This window comes from Sinocyclocheilus grahami, unplaced genomic scaffold (genome assembly GCF_001515645.1).
Source record: "Sinocyclocheilus grahami isolate Dianchi unplaced genomic scaffold, SAMN03320097.WGS_v1.1 scaffold225.1, whole genome shotgun sequence".
NCBI lineage: Eukaryota > Metazoa > Chordata > Actinopteri > Cypriniformes > Cyprinidae > Sinocyclocheilus > Sinocyclocheilus grahami.
In genome coordinates, this window is record NW_015505404.1 from 2,140,407 (window position 1) to 2,160,547 (window position 20,141).

The 20,141-nt window shown below is 36.4% G+C and overlaps 1 protein-coding gene and 1 long non-coding RNA gene across 3 annotated transcripts in view; one reads left to right on the plus strand and one right to left on the minus strand.

The window, feature by feature from the left end:
- Positions 1 to 9,703, minus strand: part of LOC107596976 (uncharacterized) — a 16,385-nt gene extending 6,682 nt beyond the window's left edge. The window contains exons 1-2 of the long non-coding RNA XR_001610422.1: positions 9,610 to 9,703; positions 1,430 to 1,435 (exon numbers count right to left, since the gene is read on the minus strand). This is a non-coding gene — a long non-coding RNA (uncharacterized lncRNA). The remainder of the gene's footprint in view (positions 1 to 1,429; positions 1,436 to 9,609) is intronic.
- LOC107596974 (multiple epidermal growth factor-like domains protein 11) overlaps positions 1 to 20,073 on the plus strand; it is a 104,300-nt gene extending 84,227 nt beyond the window's left edge. Inside the window, exons 14-24 of one of the 2 annotated variants that reach the window (XM_016287857.1) lie at positions 2,820 to 2,954; positions 6,813 to 6,941; positions 7,578 to 7,706; positions 8,457 to 8,585; positions 8,841 to 8,969; positions 9,923 to 10,156; positions 10,612 to 10,730; positions 11,672 to 11,726; positions 15,978 to 16,037; positions 16,620 to 16,829; positions 18,473 to 20,073. In XM_016287857.1, the coding sequence (XP_016143343.1) occupies positions 2,820 to 2,954; positions 6,813 to 6,941; positions 7,578 to 7,706; positions 8,457 to 8,585; positions 8,841 to 8,969; positions 9,923 to 10,156; positions 10,612 to 10,730; positions 11,672 to 11,726; positions 15,978 to 16,037; positions 16,620 to 16,829; positions 18,473 to 18,648 (1,505 nt within the window). In that variant the 3' untranslated portion in view covers positions 18,649 to 20,073. Of the gene's footprint in view, positions 1 to 2,819; positions 2,955 to 6,812; positions 6,942 to 7,577; positions 7,707 to 8,456; positions 8,586 to 8,840; positions 8,970 to 9,922; positions 10,157 to 10,611; positions 10,731 to 11,671; positions 11,727 to 13,457; positions 13,513 to 15,977; positions 16,038 to 16,619; positions 16,830 to 18,472 lie in introns of both variants that reach the window. The other variant, XM_016287856.1, reaches the window with a different exon arrangement.
- The last annotated feature ends 68 nt before the right edge of the window (positions 20,074 to 20,141 follow it).

Consider the following 20,141-nt stretch of genomic DNA (forward strand, 5'->3'; position numbering starts at 1 on the left):
GAACCTTCCCAGGAGTGGCCGGCCTACCAAATTTACTCCAAGAGCACAACGACGACTCATCCAAGAGGTCATAAAAGAACCCAGAACAACATCTAAAGAACTGCAGGCCTCACTTGCCTCAATTAAGGTCAGTGTTCATGATTCAACAATAAGAAAGAGACTGGGCAAAAACGGCATCCATGGGAGAGTTCCAAGGCAAAAGCCACTGCTGACCAAAAAGAACACAAAGGCTCTTCTCTCATTTGCCAAAAAATATCTTGATTATCCCCAAGACTTTTGGTCAAATATTCTGTGGACTGATGAGACAAAAGTTGAACTTTTTGGAAGGTGTGTGTCCCATTACATCTGGCATAATACCAACACAGCATTTCATAAAAAGAACATCATACCAACAGTCAAACATGGTGGTGGTAGTGTGATGGTCTGGGGCTGCTTTGCAGCTTCAGGACCTGGACGACTTGCCATAATTGACGGAACCATGAATTCTGCACTCTATCAGAAAATCCTGAAGGAGAATGTCCGGCCATCAGTTTGTGACCTCAAGCTCAAGCGCACTTGGGTTATGTAGCGAGACAATGATCCCAAACACACCAGCAAGTCCACCTCTGAATGGCTCAAGCAAAACTAAATTAAGGTTTTGGAGTGGCCAAATCAAAGTCCGGACTTAAATCCGATTGAGATGCTTAAACAGTCCATTCATGCTCGAAAACCCTCCAATGTGGTTGAATTAAAACAATTCTGCAAAGAAGAGTGGGCCAAAATTCCTCCACAGCGATATGAAAGACTCATTGCCAGTTATCGCAAACACGTCATTGCAGTTGTTGCTGCAAAGCATGGCACAACCAGTTATTAGATTTTAGGGGGCAATTACTTTTTCACGTAGGGCCAGGCAGGTTTGGACAGCTTTTTTCCCTCAATAAAAGAAATCATCATTTAAAAACTGCATTTTGCATTTACTTGCATTATCTTTGTGTAATATTAAAATTAGTTTGATGATCTGAATCTTTTAAGTGTGACAAATATGCAAAAACTTAAAACAGGAAGGGGGCAAAAACCTTTTCACACCACTGTATATACAATGAATAATTCTAGGTTGCTAAATTCAGTTAAAATTGTATATTATTATTTTGTTTTCATGTTACATTGAAAGTAGAATAGGAAAATGTAGGGTGTCAAAATGCAAAACATCTTAATAGAGGTTTCTTTATGTAAAATCAAATTTATTATTTATGTCTCTTAATTTTGGGGTGAAAAATGATCCAGACATGTGTCTTGAGATTCACCCAGTAAGGAGATGTGTATGCAAGTGTGTGTTCAGTGATTGCAGCGAGAAAGGAAAGGGAATGCGATTAATCTTCACCACACTGTTCGTTGTTGTACAATTATCTTAATTACAAAGGCCCACCACCCATGGTGGAAAGGTCAGCACACACTACTCTCCTGCATTACACAAAGCTACAGCAATTAAAGCGAATCAAGACTCTAATGAAGAAAAATGACCCACAGAAGCTCCCGTCTCGGACAGAGCTGAGTGACAGAGACAGACTAAGACCTCATGCTCTGTGAAACTATGAGCCTGACCATGAGGATGACTAAACCCCCTCATTATTTCTGACTATATTAGTTGTGCAGGTGACAGTGGCTCCATGGTTTAGGGTTAAACGCTAGTACCTGGAAGAATGTTTCAGACCTCAAGTGGCCATAGATTGTAACATTACTGAAATGTTTCAGAACTGTTAAATTAAGTGCTAAAGTATATTTCTATACACTGCCATTCAAAACTTTGAGGTCAGTAAGATTTTCTTATGCTCATCAAGGCTGCATTTATTTGATCAAAAATAAAGTAAAAAGAGTAATATTGTTAAATATTATTAGAACTGAAAATAACAGCTTTCTATTTTAATGTTTAAAAAATTTATTTATTCCTGTGATGAAAAGATGAATTTGAAATCTTTTGTAGCATTAACTACTGGTACAAAATGTATTGCCTTCTTGCTGAATAAAAGCATATGTGACCCTGGACCACAAAACCATAGGGTCATAAGGGTCCGTTTGAAATTGAGATCTCAACAATTGAGATTTTATATATATATATATATATATATATATATATATATATTCAAAATAAGCTTTCAGTTGATGTATGTTTTTTTAGGATAAGGCAATATTTGGTCGAGATACAACTATTTAAAAATCTGGAATTTGAGGGTGCAAAAAAAAAATAAAAATTTTGAGAAAGTCACCTTTAAAGTTGTCCAAATTAAGTTCTTAGCAATGAATATTAATAATCATAAATTAAGTTTTGATGTATTTACGTTAGGAAATTTACAAAATATCTTTATGGAACATGATCTTTACTTAATATCCTAATGATTTTTGGCATAAAATAAAAATGTATAATTTTGACCCATACAAAGTATTGTTGCTACAAATATACCCGTGCTACCTATGACTGGTTTTGTGGTCCATGGTCACATATAGTAATTTATTACTATTTATTAAACAAAAATACTGACCCAAAACTTGTTGAATGGTAGAGTACATAAGATTTTATTTTACTGAATAACAGGACAAAAATATTGATGTTTCTAAATGTTATGTACGAATGTGAACTGCTTTGTACAATATTTTTGTAACTATATTAGTTGCCTGTATGTTTGCTAAGTCTTTCAATGTAATAATTCATATTTTCCATTTATTAAGTGTCTAATCTCTAATTTGTCGTTACTTGCTTTCCCACTTTGTCTTTCCTTCCAAATCTCTGTTGTTCTTTCTGTTTTGTTCCTCTCCTCCCCTTGCTGTCCTTTGCCCCGTGACAGTTTGCCCTCCTGGTTTCTACGGACACCGCTGCAGCCAGTCATGCCCACAGTGTGTGCACAGCACAGGGCCGTGCCACCACTTCACGGGTCACTGTGAGTGCCTCGCCGGCTTCTTCGGCTCGCTTTGCAACCAAGGCAAGTAGCTCTCGTTCCTCTCCCTCTGTTTCTCTACTTTCTCTCTCTATTTTTCTCTCCTTCTCACCCACGGACCTCACTACAGATCCTTGGAGGCTAGTTGTGCATTGGGGAGAGGTAAGGTCACATCACTGTCCAACTACCTTTACTATAATTACAGTATTTTTCAATTGGAAACAAACTATGACTGAATCAATACACTAAGGCATCCATTTCTCATGATAATGTGCCAGAAATACGCCGTTTCTGCAAAACTGTTGACACATTCTTGTTGCTAACACACAATTTGGAGTTCTGGTGGACATTTTTGCTTTTTGCACAACTCTTCAGGGGCCAATGTGAAAATGTTTCTGGCCAGCTGATGAAAATGTTGCTGTCAATAATTATAATGCCTTGAAAACTTTTTTGGGTATTGAACAGTGTTGTTGCAAATTCTGCTTGTTTAAACTTGTCACCAGTGTAACATTGTCTAACTGGCTGGCATAGATTAACACAAGTTTTGTCGATATTGTGAGAATGACTTATAGTTATAGTCTTGGAAAAATCAGGAAAAAGTCAAGTTACAAACTAGTTATTGTTTTGCAGCAACAGTGCGTTAATGAATTATAATTGTTGTGGAGTTTTACTTATAGCTGTATATATGTATCTTTGTTTGACAAAATAATACAAATTTTAGTATTATTTTTGTGTACATTTCTAAACTCTACTTTTTTAAATGATCAGTATCATTACAATAAAACATTTATTGGTACGTTTAAAATATCTATAAAAATACATTGCGTATAATAAAATCATTCATTATCATTTTTGTGGTAGGGCCAGTGAATCTAGCTAAAGATTTTTTCCTCACATTTTAAAAAATGCATGATTCAGACCCATATAAGCAGGTGACTCTTCTGGAAGCAATTCACACAAACTGTAATGACATCAAAGGTCTTTTCTTCTAGTTGCTACTTCCCCTGCTGATGAACCAGAGTGAACCAGAATCGATTGTTATGTAGATGAAATTATGCGGCTGGATTGTGCACTCTTTAGGAAGCACAAATGGATAGACGCTGTCATTTATTGTTGGCATGCATTTTGATTGGCATGTAATGATGATATTCTTTTGGAGATTATATACATAAATGATGCACATTAATAGCAGTTTACCCCTCTCAACCTACCTGTCACTGAAATGAGCTGTACTCGACCCGCATGGCATGTTATGCCATTCTGTGTGTGTGCGCTCTGCCATTGGCAACATGCCCATCCGCAGAACGCCACGCTGACTCTGCGGCTCCGCCGTACTGAGAATAATTGGCATTATCACTGACACTCTGACAAATAACCTTCAGAGGAAATCTGAATATTGCTGAGCTCATTCTTCTGAGCGAGACAAACACTGAAGAGTCAGGTCGATATCACCGCTTTCCATGTTTGTTGAGCTCCTGTGGAAAACCAGAGACAGTGTAGAGAGAATAATTTGTTAATTTCCACTAATATACTTCATGCTTCAAGATTTACGTCTAGGAGGTCTATAATACCTGGAGAGAGCCCAGGTTAACATTCCCATTCATCATTCCCGTTCAGCTGTGCTGCATATGGATAACCCCCTCCCTGAGAAGTGCACAGTTTGAAATCTGCCATCTCTGGCTGATGGCAAAACATCTACTGTAATATAATGACATATCTGCATATATGTTGCTTGGAAAAACAAATTTATTTCGTCAGAAAGCATGGCAACTTTTGAATAGCTGTCAATGGAGAACGATGCAATGAAAATGTCATTGTTATGACTTTCTACCAGTAGGGTTTGACCAGAATAAACCCTGCATATACTTTTTTTAAGGGATCGTTTCTCTACTGTGATTTTTTTACTCTTTAATAGTTTTTCAAATGAAGCTCCTCACTGTCCGAAGAGAGCGCTGTAAGTATTCACTCTATGTTGACTGTTATATACAAGTATACATAGTTACGGGATTCTGAGTGAAGTTTCAAGTCAATGAGGCAGATTTTCAACTCAAACTAATAAACCCTAACACTCACTTCCCACTCCACAGCACCCAACTGAGACGTCCAGATGAAATATAGATAGACCATCTCATAATAATTAACCAGTCTTTTCATGAATTAAGGAAAGGCCGTATGAATATATAGAATTCACTTTCATTGCTTTCAGAGCCGTCTTGTGAATAAATATTTAATATGTTAAAGCAAAAGAAGGAAAAGGTTCGAGAAAAGGCTTGTTTTAATTTGTCCAGATCATAATTACTGGAAGAAAGGAAGGCCTCGGGGGGATCGTGGCTAGCCCACATACCTACTTTTTTGTAGTTTGGTCTATGCCGGTGTCCTCCGATGTCTTGGCCCACGTTCACCCGTCTCAGAACGAGCTAATGAACTTCAGCTAGTCACAGTTGGACTGAAACGGAGCTCGTGACATGAGGGGGCCACTAACTAATAAGAGGAAGCTTTGAGTTAGTTGAAAGAGTTTCCACAAAACGAGAAGAGTGTGGAAATATAATTATTAAAAGCCAATGGCACAAAGATTTAGCTTCAGCTTCACCTCAGTGGATGAACTGTCTGATTGCAACATCTGACCGTATTTCAACTCTCATGAGAAGCTGAAGACATATATGATGTCTTCCACAAGGGACGCATCCCATTGTATGTACCTTGCTGTGAACTCACCGAAACTAGAGGATAGAGAGGGGTGAAAAACATGATGGGATTTAAACTAAACCGAAATTTCTAATTGAGGCAAGTGTCAGAGCGTGGTGAAATATTCATTTTATTAAAAATGTACACAAGCTCTATTTTTAATTTCATAGTACATCAGTCGACCCTATTCTTGACGGTGCCGAGCAAAGCTGGCAAAGATGGATAATTGGACAGTGTGACAGAAGCACATGTTTGAAGGGTGATTCAGCTTTGAAGTGCACACAGACATGACTTACAATCACTCCTGCACGTGTCACTCTGGTTTATCATCACTTATTACTCATGCAGAACTATTATAGAACTCACAATGACGCATTATGATCTTTGAAAAGTTTTAAAGGTGAATTGAAAGATGTTACAGTAAAGTTTAATTGAGACACTATAATTACCTTAACCTAAAAATCCTTCATGTGGTAACATCTGAATGAGTTTATGTCAGAAATATCATTTAACATCACTGAATCAACATTTCAAAAGTTTGAGGTCAATAAGTTTTGGGGAAAAAATTAATACTTCAATAAAGATGCATTCAATTGATCAAAAGTGACAGTAAAGACATTTATAATGTTACATAAGATTTTCTATGAATTTCTGTTTTTCCACAATTCCACAAAAATATTAAGTAGTCCAACCATTTTTAACATTGATCATAATAAGAAATGTTTCTTAAACACCAAATCTATATGAAATATATTTTGAAATACATTAAAATAAAAAAAAAAACAGTTATTTTAAATTGTAATAATATTTCATAATATTACTGTTTTGTACTGGATTTTTAATCAAATAAATGCAGCCTTGGTGAATATAAGAGCATTTTGTCTTTTCAAAAGAATGGTTGACGGGGTGGGGCTTAGAGTTATTCGAGTTTGGGAAATAATCATTATTATTTTTCATAATTTCAATCTTCAATTGTTTATTGCCGCTGCTGAGTCTTCACTTCACCTTAATTTCACTGAAAGCAAAACCTATTTCAGAAGGATATGTAATTTGAATGCAAATATTTAACTCGAAAACACAATAACACAAGATCAGTGTTCAGAGGAGTAAAATCATTGTTAGCATCCTCCAGATATGCTGTGATTACCATTGAATGAATGACTCACGGGTTTAAGTGTTGTGTTTGTGTCTGTGTTATGTTTGTTTTTGTCCCATCAGTGTGTCCCAGTGGCAAATACGGGAAAGCCTGTGCTGAGATCTGCGTGTGCACTAACAATGGCACCTGCAACCCCATTGACGGCTCTTGCCAATGTTTCCCAGGATGGACTGGAGACGACTGTTCACAGAGTACGAACCAATTTGTCCTTTTCTTTGTTTGCATTTGCAGTTCCACCTTCTTTTATTTGTCCCACTCTTAGTGTTTTATCCTACTGCTCTTTCCCATCCATTTTCATCCATTTGTCTTTCATGGACGTCTCATGGCATAGTGCCACGTAAATCATGACCATGTCCATTTTTCTTTGCCAAATACCCCACAAGACCAACAATTTCTTTCTTCAATAAATTACTTGATAGCACACTCTCAATAATTTACACAGCGCAAGAGAGCGGCAATATGAAATAGAGACGAGAGCAACAATGTCCCGGAGAATTTATCGCTCGCCCTCGCGCCCCCCCTCCCCTCTCACGCTGTTAATCTAACACTGTTTGCTGTAAGTGAAGGGGTGAGGACTGGCTGAGGGATTTCAATTATTAATTCCCAACAGTGACAATTTCAGCTTATACTGTAGCTATGGCCCTCATTTCGGTGTGATTTCCTCTTTATCTTCGCTCTACCACATTTTATTTGCAAAACATGCAAATTTTACATCAAATGCATCATTTTGTATACGTTATGTCAATTAGGGGCCTGTAAATGTGCGTTTAGACGCGTGTTTTACACATGTTTCTTAGTCTTCATTTGACATGTCTCTGGCTCCGCAGTTTGTCCCATAGGCCAGTGGGGCCCTGACTGCTTGAACTCGTGTAACTGTCACAACGGAGCCCAATGTAGTGCCTACGACGGAGAGTGCAGGTGCAGCCTGGGCTGGACCGGCCTCTACTGCACACAGCGTGAGTCTCTCTCACACACAAGTACACACACATTCACAGTTATTAAATGTACAAACAAGCCACTATTATACACATGCAAACACTCTCTCCCGCACACGTAATGAACATAAAGTGACACAGTGACATCTGTTGGCAGTATTTCAGAACTGCACCAAGGAGTTATGAAATCTCATGATGTTATGATGCCACTGAGTGGTCCTTAATAATAAATGCACGTTTTTTCACATCAGTCATCTAACTCATTATATGACCTTGTTCAAGGCTGAAATCAAAAACCATCAACATCACACCTGCAAAAAAATCAGAATCCATCTCTCATTCATTACGTCAATCATTTCTTGATCCCTTCTCTGCTGCCACTCTGTTTGAAACTTTTTTTATGACGGCAGTGATATAAACTCTTTCTTGAGGAGTGATGAAATCAGTTTGTGTTTTGCTGCAATGTTTGCTCCAATAGGCTTGTTATCTTTAGTGGCCAGACTGTCTTTGCGTGTTTGTGTGTTTATGTACTGTACATGTGTTTGTCTATGAATTGCTATTGGTGTACGAGGCCGTCGTGAATAGGGAAACACTGTCATGCTAAGATAATTCAATAAGGTACATGTTATAATAAAAAATTTTGGTCATTTGTGGAATTCGAATGTCGGGGCTTCTCTTTCACTCTGGGTTCCTGTTGCTGGCACCAACAGCGCGTACACCAACTGTGTGTTGTAGGTTAATGTGATGTAGCAGGATATGTCTTTCCTTCAGGCTGTCCCTCAGGGTTTTATGGGCGAGACTGTGCAGAGGTGTGCCGCTGTCAAAATGGAGCTGACTGTGATCATATCACTGGCCAATGTGCCTGTCGGACTGGCTTTATTGGGACCAACTGTGAACAGAGTGAGTGTTGTAGCCTCTTTAAGAGTGCGTGTGTTCTTGTCTTAGGGGCTTGTGAGAATGTCAATTCGAAAGAGACATTTAGCAGCCCTGATGGTGATGATGATGATGGTGATTGATGATCTGTGTGTGTGTGTGACTGTGTTCCTCATCCACCATCCCAGGCAGTCGATCACAACATGTGTCTGAGTGTTTGTTTTACACGCTGTTGGCCCGGGGTGTTTGGCTAATTGTGTTGGTGTATGTGTTTTTATAAAGAGTGTCCTCCTGGGACGTTTGGCTATGGCTGTCAGCAGCTGTGTGAATGTATGAACAACGCCACCTGCGACTATGTGACTGGAACATGCTACTGCAGCCCGGGATACAAAGGGATCCGCTGTGACCAGGGTAACACTCTCTTTCTTATGTCGTTTTTCATCTGGGGTGAAAAAAACACTATGGAAAAATCCTATAAGTTTATACAGAACAAAATAACCTGATATGTTTTAGAGTTGGGCCTCTAAGTAACCACATAGCAAGGCGCTAGCAACTACATAGCAACACATTAACAACCACTCAGAATTTGTACAGCCACATATCAGCACACTAACAAACACTCAGACCTTTTGCAACTGCATAGATAGAACACACACTAACACCCAGTCAAACCCTTAGCAACCAAATAGAGCACCTTAGCAACTACATAGCAACACACTAACACCCACTCAAACTCTTTGCAACCACGTAGAACAACCTAGAAACCACATAGCAACACACTAACAACCATTCAGACCCTTAGCAACTGCATAGAACACCTTAACAACTAAATAGCAACGCACTAAAACCCACTCAAACCGTTAGCAATCACATAGAACACCCATATCAACTACATAGCAATACACCAACAACCACTCAAACCATTAGCAACCACATAGAACACCCTAGCAACTACATAGCAATACACCAACAACCACTCAGACTCTTAGTAACTACATAGAACACCTTAACAACTAAATAGCAACACACTAGCAACTGCATAAAAACACACTAACTGCGTCCCAATTGACGCACTATACACTGTGCACTTATGCACTATGTGCTTATGCACCATGTACTCAACCATGTAGTGCATGAATTTTATAAGGTTATTGTGGAATCAGATAGCCCCTCAGCTGCAACAGTTGAGTGCATGAAGTGTACAACATTCCACAAACACTCAGACTCTTAGCAACTGCATAGTAATGCCCTGGCAACCACCCAGACCACTGCATGATGCACCACTCCCGTTTTCTTCACAAAATAATTATATTGTACCTGAGAATTCTATTGTACCCAATCTATAATCATATTCTGTGTCCTAGCGGCTCTAGTGATGGAGGAGCTGAACCCCTATACTAAGATCAGTCCTTCTCTGGGTTCAGAGCGACAGTCCGCAGGCGCTGTGATGGGCATCATCTTCCTGCTGCTGATCATCATGGCCATGCTCAGCTTGTTTGTTTGGTTCAGGCAGAGACAGAGAGACAAAGGCCAGGAAATGCCCAGTGTCTCGTACACCCCAGCCCTGCGTGTCACCAACACTGACTACTCCCTCTCTGGTGAGAACCTCCTTTGAGACTAATCATCAAATAATCAAATATTGAATAAGCTACTATGAACAACTTCAGATGCTCCATGAATGTTTGGTGACTTATTTTTGAAAGGTGTGTAGTGGCATTTTTGTCTGTTCAGTAACTGGAAGTAAAAGTAACAGTATCAGCACTGTATTATTGTTATCACAGTGCTGTATTGCAAAGTATTCAATCATGTGAAAATACTGCATATTTATGATCACTTTTTTTTATCCCATCTGCATGGGCTAGTTTTGATGATGTGGCTATAAATGGCTTGGCCAATTCCATTAAGTGTCATGAACTTCGGTCCATTAAACTGCCCTCTTCTACTCTGTTATTGCAGGAACAGAATGTCATGCATTATCAGACAGGAGTTTAGTAAACTTGTTCACTGTGGTATGCATAAGTTATGAATACTTTTGCCTTGCTCTCTTCCTTAGAAACGTCTCAGAGCAGCAGTGGTGGCCAGTGCTTCTCCAATCCCAGCTACCACACTGTGGCACAGTGCAACATCTCGTCCACCATCACAAACAACCTGGATGGCACTCTCGCTCTTAAGGTCAGGACATAGACACATTTGCATTACAGCGAGGTTCACATCCTTGAGGTCGCAACTCCATGATGGTTCGACAGATAAACAATATTTTTTTCAACCATCATTTGTATGGCCATAGTAGCTGCTCTTGTGCTTAGAATATTACATAAAAACTTGCAACAACATGTTTTTAAATAATTTAAATAATTTCTTTTTTAAGAAATGAATACTTTTATTCAACAAGGATGCATTAAATTAATCAAAAGTGACAGTGAAGACATCTATAATGCTACAAAGATTTCTGTTTCAAGTAAATTCTGTTCATTAAAGAATGCTCAAAAAATTTATGAGTTTCCACAAAGATATTAAGAAGCACAGTTGTTTTCAGCATTGATCATTATAAAAGATATTTCTTTAGCACTAAATGATCACATTGGAATAATTTCTCAAGGATCATGTGAAACTGAAGACTGGAAAAATGCAGTTTTAAAATATATAGAAATAGAAAACTCTTCTTTCAAATTGTAATATTTCACAATATTATTATGTATTTTTATTTATTTATTTATTTATGTTTAAATAAATGCAGCCTTGGTGAGCATAAGTGCAATCAAATAAATGCAACCTTGGTGAGTGTAAGAGACTTTCAAAAACATTCAGATCTTACTGACCACAAACTTTTAAACAGCAGTATACATTAGACAGGATTAGTACCAATACGACAGAGCCAATAACAATAAAACTGTGTTATAAAATGTGTTGTTGTTCTTGAAAATATAATTTTCTAGTTAGGTAACCATGCTTGTAAGACAAATCTTAATTCAATTGGTTTCAACTTCAGAACATAAAAAATAGGTTGCAGACCAAAAAAGGTCACGAATCCCTGCATTACACTGTTTCATCAAGGCTATCAGGGTAATGATCTTTCATTGTCTTTGATGTTTTTTGTCTTTTTTCCCTTTTAGAAAGGAGACCGGAACAGTTCAGAATGGAGAGCTTACTGCAATCTCAATGACCTGGGTCAGTGTCCTCACTTCATTTCTTATCTCACCCCCTATTCAAACCATCTTCTATCTGTTCCCGTCAGACAAAGCCTGACAAGTACTCATGCAATTTGAAATGGATCAGAGCTTGTTTGTTTGGTTCAGGCAGAGACAGAGAGACAAAGGCCAGGAAATGCCCAGTGTCTCGTACACCCCAGCCCTGCGTGTCACCAACACTGACTACTCCCTCTCTGGTGAGAACCTCCTTTGAGACTAATCATCAAATAATCAAATATTGAATAAGCTACTATGAACAACTTCAGATGCTCCATGAATGTTTGGTGACTTATTTTTGAAAGGTGTGTAGTGGCATTTTTGTCTGTTCAGTAACTGGAAGTAAAAGTAACAGTATCAGCACTGTATTATTGTTATCACAGTGCTGTATTGCAAAGTATTCAATCATGTGAAAATACTGCATATTTATGATCACTTTTTTTATCCCATCTGCATGGGCTAGTTTTGATGATGTGGCTATAAATGGCTTGGCCAATTCCATTAAGTGTCATGAACTTCGGTCCATTAAACTGCCCTCTTCTACTCTGTTATTGCAGGAACAGAATGTCATGCATTATCAGACAGGAGTTTAGTAAACTTGTTCACTGTGGTATGCATAAGTTATGAATACTTTTGCCTTGCTCTCTTCCTTAGAAACGTCTCAGAGCAGCAGTGGTGGCCAGTGCTTCTCCAATCCCAGCTACCACACTGTGGCACAGTGCAACATCTCGTCCACCATCACAAACAACCTGGATGGCACTCTCGCTCTTAAGGTCAGGACATAGACACATTTGCATTACAGCGAGGTTCACATCCTTGAGGTCGCAACTCCATGATGGTTCGACAGATAAACAATATTTTTTTCAACCATCATTTGTATGGCCATAGTAGCTGCTCTTGTGCTTAGAATATTACATAAAAACTTGCAACAACATGTTTTTAAATAATTTAAATAATTTCTTTTTTAAGAAATGAATACTTTTATTCAACAAGGATGCATTAAATTAATCAAAAGTGACAGTGAAGACATCTATAATGCTACAAAGATTTCTGTTTCAAGTAAATTCTGTTCATTAAAGAATGCTCAAAAAATTTATGAGTTTCCACAAAGATATTAAGAAGCACAGTTGTTTTCAGCATTGATCATTATAAAAGATATTTCTTTAGCACTAAATGATCACATTGGAATAATTTCTCAAGGATCATGTGAAACTGAAGACTGGAAAAATGCAGTTTTAAAATATATAGAAATAGAAAACTCTTCTTTCAAATTGTAATATTTCACAATATTATTATGTATTTTTATTTATTTATTTATTTATGTTTAAATAAATGCAGCCTTGGTGAGCATAAGTGCAATCAAATAAATGCAACCTTGGTGAGTGTAAGAGACTTTCAAAAACATTCAGATCTTACTGACCACAAACTTTTAAACAGCAGTATACATTAGACAGGATTAGTACCAATACGACAGAGCCAATAACAATAAAACTGTGTTATAAAATGTGTTGTTGTTCTTGAAATTATAATTTTCTAGTTAGGTAACCATGCTTGTAAGACAAATCTTAATTCAATTGGTTTCAACTTCAGAACATAAAAAATAGGTTGCAGACCAAAAAAGGTCACGAATCCCTGCATTACACTGTTTCATCAAGGCTATCAGGGTAATGATCTTTCATTGTCTTTGATGTTTTTTGTCTTTTTTCCCTTTTAGAAAGGAGACAGGAACAGTTCAGAATGGAGAGCTTACTGCAATCTCAATGACCTGGGTCAGTGTCCTCACTTAATTTCTTATCTCACCCCCTATTCAAACCATCTTCTATCTGTTCCCGTCAGACAAAGCCTGACAAGTACTCATGCAATTTGAAATGGATCAGATATATCGTTCTTTTCTCCCCGCTCAGCCTATTCCGCAAAACAAATAAGACATTTGTTTTCCATTGAAGCACCTGAGAATTAAACTACTTACTCATTCCTGGGGGTTGTAACGAACAGCAGACTGTGCTTCTGGCACCGGAGCAAGACCTCCGCCTGCTGCGTTTTTAATAAGCCCTTACTTTAGGTGGCACACACACACATGCTGGAAGGTCAGACTTTGCCTGTATTATCCAAGGTCACTCAGACTAGGGGGGAGAGAGTTCATTACCTCTCTGACTTCCCATCCCAAGCCACCTCACCCCATTATGTCTACCTGCAGGTCTGCTGATAAGGCTTCAGCAGAGCATGCGGGGCCTCAGAGACTCTGGTTGGAGGTTGGGTATTTCAATCATGTTCTGTTACAAGCCCATAGAGGAAGTGAAATGGAGCCAGTGACCACAAGTACAAAGTGGGACAGTGATTTCATCCTTTTATAGAAATTGTTACATTTTGATGAAGATTACAATGACATTGTCTTCTTAAAGAATTGTTTACTATAAGACAAGGAATCTATGTGAGTAAATGAGATCAGTTTTGATTCAAGTCAAATCAAGTGAAAGTACAAATTGTCCTTTTCTTTAAACAGACTAAACTACGTCACATTTGTATAGAGGAAAAACCCAACAGAACAGTGAGCGTACACTGAAACTCCACTGCTGTCATGTCACCATGGAGACTATTCATAGAGAAAATCCAAATTAATATTGCACTTTTTATCAGTGTGGGGTGGGTGTTTTGTTTGAGCATTTTCATTTATCTATCTTGACGTCACCCTAAAGGCATGTCAGTATCTCTGGGTAGTCAGCTGAGAAATGTGATTTAGAGATGTGATTTGGTTAAAGGTTAACTCACTCATTAGTGACAAAGCTGGGTAAGAGCTAAGAGCTTGACTTTGCTTTTATATGTGTATGTGCAGGCATTCCTGTGTTGTCTTTTTATCTTGCTTACCTTACACAGCCGATCTGTGTTTTCTGTTAACGATATTTTGTTGGTGCTTTAGATTCACCATTAAGCCAAAAAATCCAACAGTAAAGTGTAGTCTACAAAGGTGTTTATAGTAGAATGTAATATTGCTTGGAGACAACATGAGGAAATGTTGGCATTTGTGCTAGAAATTGTACTATCAATATATTGAAATATAACATTTAAATTAAATACATTTAAATATATATATCATATTTAAATATATGTTAAATATATATTAAATATATATCATATTCATACAAATTGATTGATCGAGATTAATCACAATCAAAATTAATGGCATATGGCAACATTTACACTTTCTATCTTTTGTGTTTACATGATATGGGTGTACTGTGTGTATATTTATATGTATATAAATACACACACATACATGTATATATTAAGAAATATTTACATATGTATATGTGTGTGTACATACATATATATAGAAACATATATATATGTACATATGCACACGTGTGTGTGTGTGTGTGTGTGTGTGTGTGTGTATATACAGTATATATATATATATACACACATACTCGTATTTTTTTGTATAGTGATTTCTACTTAAGATGTTATGTTATTGTAAATTATGTATTGAAATGATACTGTTAATGTGCCAGCTGACCCAGTGCATTGTGATTGGCCGAACACCACAAGCACGCGTCGGAAATGTAACCCTCCTTACCATAATCGCGAGCTTGAGCTTTCAAAATAAATGTAAAGACAAAGCCCTTGTTGTGATAAGAAATTAAAATAATATGAAGTTTATTTGCAAAAACAGATAACTTTTTTTTTTTAAATCATGTTTTGTATTATGTTATCATGTTTTTATTGTGTTAGTTGTATTTTTTATATATTTTTTACCTAATCAGAATAACCCTACTGCAGTTTGATTGAGATTAATTAGAATGCACAATGAAAAAGCATGATTTTTGAAAATTATCTGTTTTTGCAAATTAACTCTTCATATATATTAGAATAATTTCTGTAGGATCATGTGACACTGAAGACTGTAGTAATAGCTTTGCCATCATAGGAATAAATTACATTTTAAAATAAATGAAAATATATTTTTTTAATTGTGATAATATTTCACAATATAACTTTTTTTTTTACTGTATTTTTGATCAAACAAATAAAGCCTCTGTGAGCACAAGAGACTATATACTGTATATATAGGAATATTTTACAACATGCTATTTGATTAGTGCAGCTTATCTGTTCCCATCACTTTGTCATTTTGACATTTCTGTGGAGATTTCCCATTACTGATGTTTATCATCGGCTATGTATACTGTTGTTGAATCCTGAATTACTCAGAATGTGTGTTCATATGCCTCATTAGGAGTATCAAGAGGAGGCACACTTACACTGAGGGACAACAAAACCACTCGAATGGCCAAAGGTAATAACACTGATGGACATTTGCTCTTGAAATAAGAATATACCAAACTAAGGGGTCCTTTCGCATTTTTGCTGCACACTGCGTTCTCTCAGTAAATTAAGAATTACTTTCGAAGATTATTCGAGTCAGTGAAGTGATACAATATAGAGATCATGCTGACCTGGATGTGCATGTGCCTCATTCACAAATACATTACGTTTTCAACTGTGTAACCGATTTATAAATGGTCATGTTGTGTCAGAGGACAACTTGATCTGTTCCTCTAGGTTTCCGGATGATGTACATAAGTAATACGTCCTGCAAATCTTTTACACAAACTCTTCTTCAGCTACATTAGATCTTAGCTGCAGTAACAAGATTTTCCAGTGTCGTCTAACCGGATTTCACTGTGAAAATCTACCCTGGGATGCAGGTTCTAAACAGTATATCATGGAAAAGTGCTTATTTTGCATCTTTGACTAGAACGTAACTTAATTTTCCTATAGCTCTTTGTACAAATAATAACATTTATTACATTTTGTCTCTCCCAGAGGATGATGTGAAATGAGTATGTGAGTAATATCTCTTCTGTAATGTGTGTAGATTACACAAAGGCCTCCATGTGTAGCTCCAGCTCGTGCTCCCTAAATAGCGAGAACCCATACGCCACCATCCGAGATCCACCCAGCCTGGCCTGCAAGCACACTGAAAGCAGCTATGTGGAGATGAAGTCACCTGCTCACAGAGACCTGACCTTCTGCTCCAGCACTAGCACAACCCTGACCACTGCCAGCAGGAACGTCTATGACGTGGGTGAGTCTCATGAATGCAGATGGGGACTTACTTCTTATAGAAAGTCTCCAATTCTCTCATTTTTGTCTCTTTAAGCACAACATTGTTGTTAGTACAATGTTGCCATATGGAAACACTGTCCTTCACTTTCTCACTAATGTGAAAAACAAATTGCATTGTGATTCCTATAGGAAAGACAGGGTTTTTGCATTGTTGCGTAACGCAGAACAATAGGCTTATTTATTCGTAAATAATAAATGAGCTGTGAAGTTACACTTTCATTTTTTTTATGTAATTTGTACTTCAATATTCAGGTGTATGTTTACTTTTTATTTTATTTGTAAATAAAATACATTTGTATGTGTATATATTTTAGTTAGATGTCATAATATTATTATAAAATATTCATTTTGAAGTGTAATAAAAAAAAGAAAGTGTAAATGTTGCCATACACAGTATAAATAAAATAAATGCATACATAAATATATTAATATATCTATGTATGTTTTTACATTTTATATATATATATATATATATATATATATATATATATATATTAGTGCTGTCAAACGATGAATCGCATCCAAAATAAAAGTTTTTGTTTACATAATATATGTGTGTGTGTACTGTGTATATTTATTATGTATATATAAATTCACACACATACAGCATATATTTTGAAAATATTTACATGTATCTACAGGTATATATTTATATGCATATAATCTATATTGTATATAAATATATTTAATATATAAACATAACATATTTTTCTGAAATGTATACATGCATGTGTGTGTATTTATATATACATAATAAATAAACAGTACACACACATATATTATGTAAACAAAAACTTTTATTTTGGATGCGATTTAATCGCGATTAATCGTTTGACAGCACTAATATATATTTATATATTTATATGTATATTTCAGCGTTATTTTAGTATTTTTATGTATCATTATATTATTTATTAATATTTTGAATTAGCTTTTATTTTTATATGTCCAGTTGTCATGTTTTTATACATTAAGTTTTAATACTTTTGTCAGTTTTAATTTTTTTTACTATTTCTAAATAGCTTTAATTTTTTATTTTACTTTTAGTAATTTTATAACTTTGGCTTATTTCAAAACATGTCTAATTTTTCATTTAAGTGTTTCATCTAATATTATTATATTATATTTCAGCTTTATTTCAATTACCAAAAATTAATTTAAGACAACACTGCTGTCTATATACAATATATAAAATAACATATATTGAAATGTATACTTTATTAAAATAAAATAGCTTTTGTAAGGTTTATTATTATATAGATGTGTTTATGCACAAGTATATTTATGCTTTGTTTTTAATTAAGCATTATTGATGAATGAGACCCGATATTAAAATATAAATGATAATACACTCAATTTTAGTTATTTAAAGGAAAATTGTTTGACCATTTTCAATTGTACTATAAGGTTGCCATATTGCAATATTCAATCCCATTATATTTCCCCAATTTATGTAAAAATATCTAATGAGAAAGATTTAAAAAAAAAAAACATCTTTAGAATATAATCTACTGCATACCATAGACAGAGCTGCAGTTGATTTAAAGATTCAGAGAGTTTGAGAAATCGAGCCGCTCACCCCTCGCCACCCTTCTTCCTCAGAACCAACAGTGAGTGTTCTTCAAGGACCCAACGGCCTGGCGACCGGATTCTCGCAGAGTCCTTATGACCTCCCGCGGAACAGCCACATTCCCAGCCACTACGACATCCTGCCAATGCGCCACAGTCCTACACACACCCCACCCCCTCCAGAGAGCCCCCCGAGCTCCCTGCTGTAGAGCCCAGTCCTACCCAGCCCAAAAACACAGACGCAAGGACCTCGATTTTTAAAATCTCTCTTTCTCTTCAACAATCATTCAAGTACAGATGCATGACATACCGGACATGACACAGGAGAAGAGAGTATTCCTCTCTGGAGGATTGTGGAAATTGAATTGTACATCAAAACAAGAACAGATTTGGACACCAGCGATTATTCACCATCCTTCTCAGAGGCGTTTTATAACAAGCTGTGCATATAAAAGCAGCATTCTTTGTTTATAGGTCTCTGAAAAGACTTTTAGAGGGAATAAAGGAGCATTTGAGATGCTTTCATGAAAACATACGATATGTTGAAACTTAAAAACCAGAGCTCCGCATACTGGAACAGAACATCAATGCGACTCAATGATCCAGAACTTTTCATTTGGAGTTGGCATCGATCTTGAAAACGAGAGCCAGGGATGACCATGAAGAGACAATCCTCTATTTTTTTTTTTTGCCCCCCAAAAAAAGTCTGGACTTCAAGGTATTGGTGACAAATCATGGTTTCAATAAGAAATAATAAGACTTCTTATTGCATAAAGATGGTTACCAAAACATAATGTGAGATGAGCGAGAACCGACCATTTATCTACCACTTCTAAACCTACCGAGAAATATTTATAAAGGTTTATGAGGACAGCCTGGGTCAACATGAGCTACACTGCAACCTGGTGCTTTCTACTGTACATAGGAGTTTATGACTGTTGCTATCATTTATTTGGGTGTGTATGTTTTATGAACGTGGGATTAAGTTGACACTTTTCAAAGCTATCATGTTTAGTTTTTCGTCTTTGTATGTTTACATTTTTAAAACTTCTGTTAGCAGGCCTTGAAGGGTTTTTAATTTGTGGTTCTGTATTTATGATGTTTATTTATACCTCGTTTGTGCAAGTGATGTTTTTCTTTGTAGTGTAAAAGGTAAACATTTAAACGGGGGAAAAAAGTAGCATGAACAAATGATGATAACCATAGTGACCAATTATTTTCATGTGCTTGTGCTATTCGTGCACAGTATTAATATATAAAGTCTACATTATATGTTAGCTCTTATGTCATAAATGACAAGACGAGACCTTATACGTGTCCTGAAAAGTTTAGTATAAATAGACTTGGAGACGTGTCCCATTCCTTGTGTTTCGGTTTGTTTGATGACTACAGCTTTGCAGCTTTGATTTGGGTTTTGTTCTAAAGTGGCTGCATTCCCATATAATAGCAATAACATAGTGACAATCATTCATAAATAAAAGGGAAAAAATGCATTTCATCAATCCTACCAGCTCTACAGATCAATAGTGGCTGCTCTCGCACTTTTAAGATTTGTTCCAGAATACTCAGTTCATTTCTTTGTTTAATTGCTATTAGATTTTTTATTGTAAAAATATATATAGTCCTAATTTTAAACTTGTCCTAAGGACAGTACACATACTTCACTTGGAGTACTTAATCGAGTTGTTCGGCAGTCAAATTT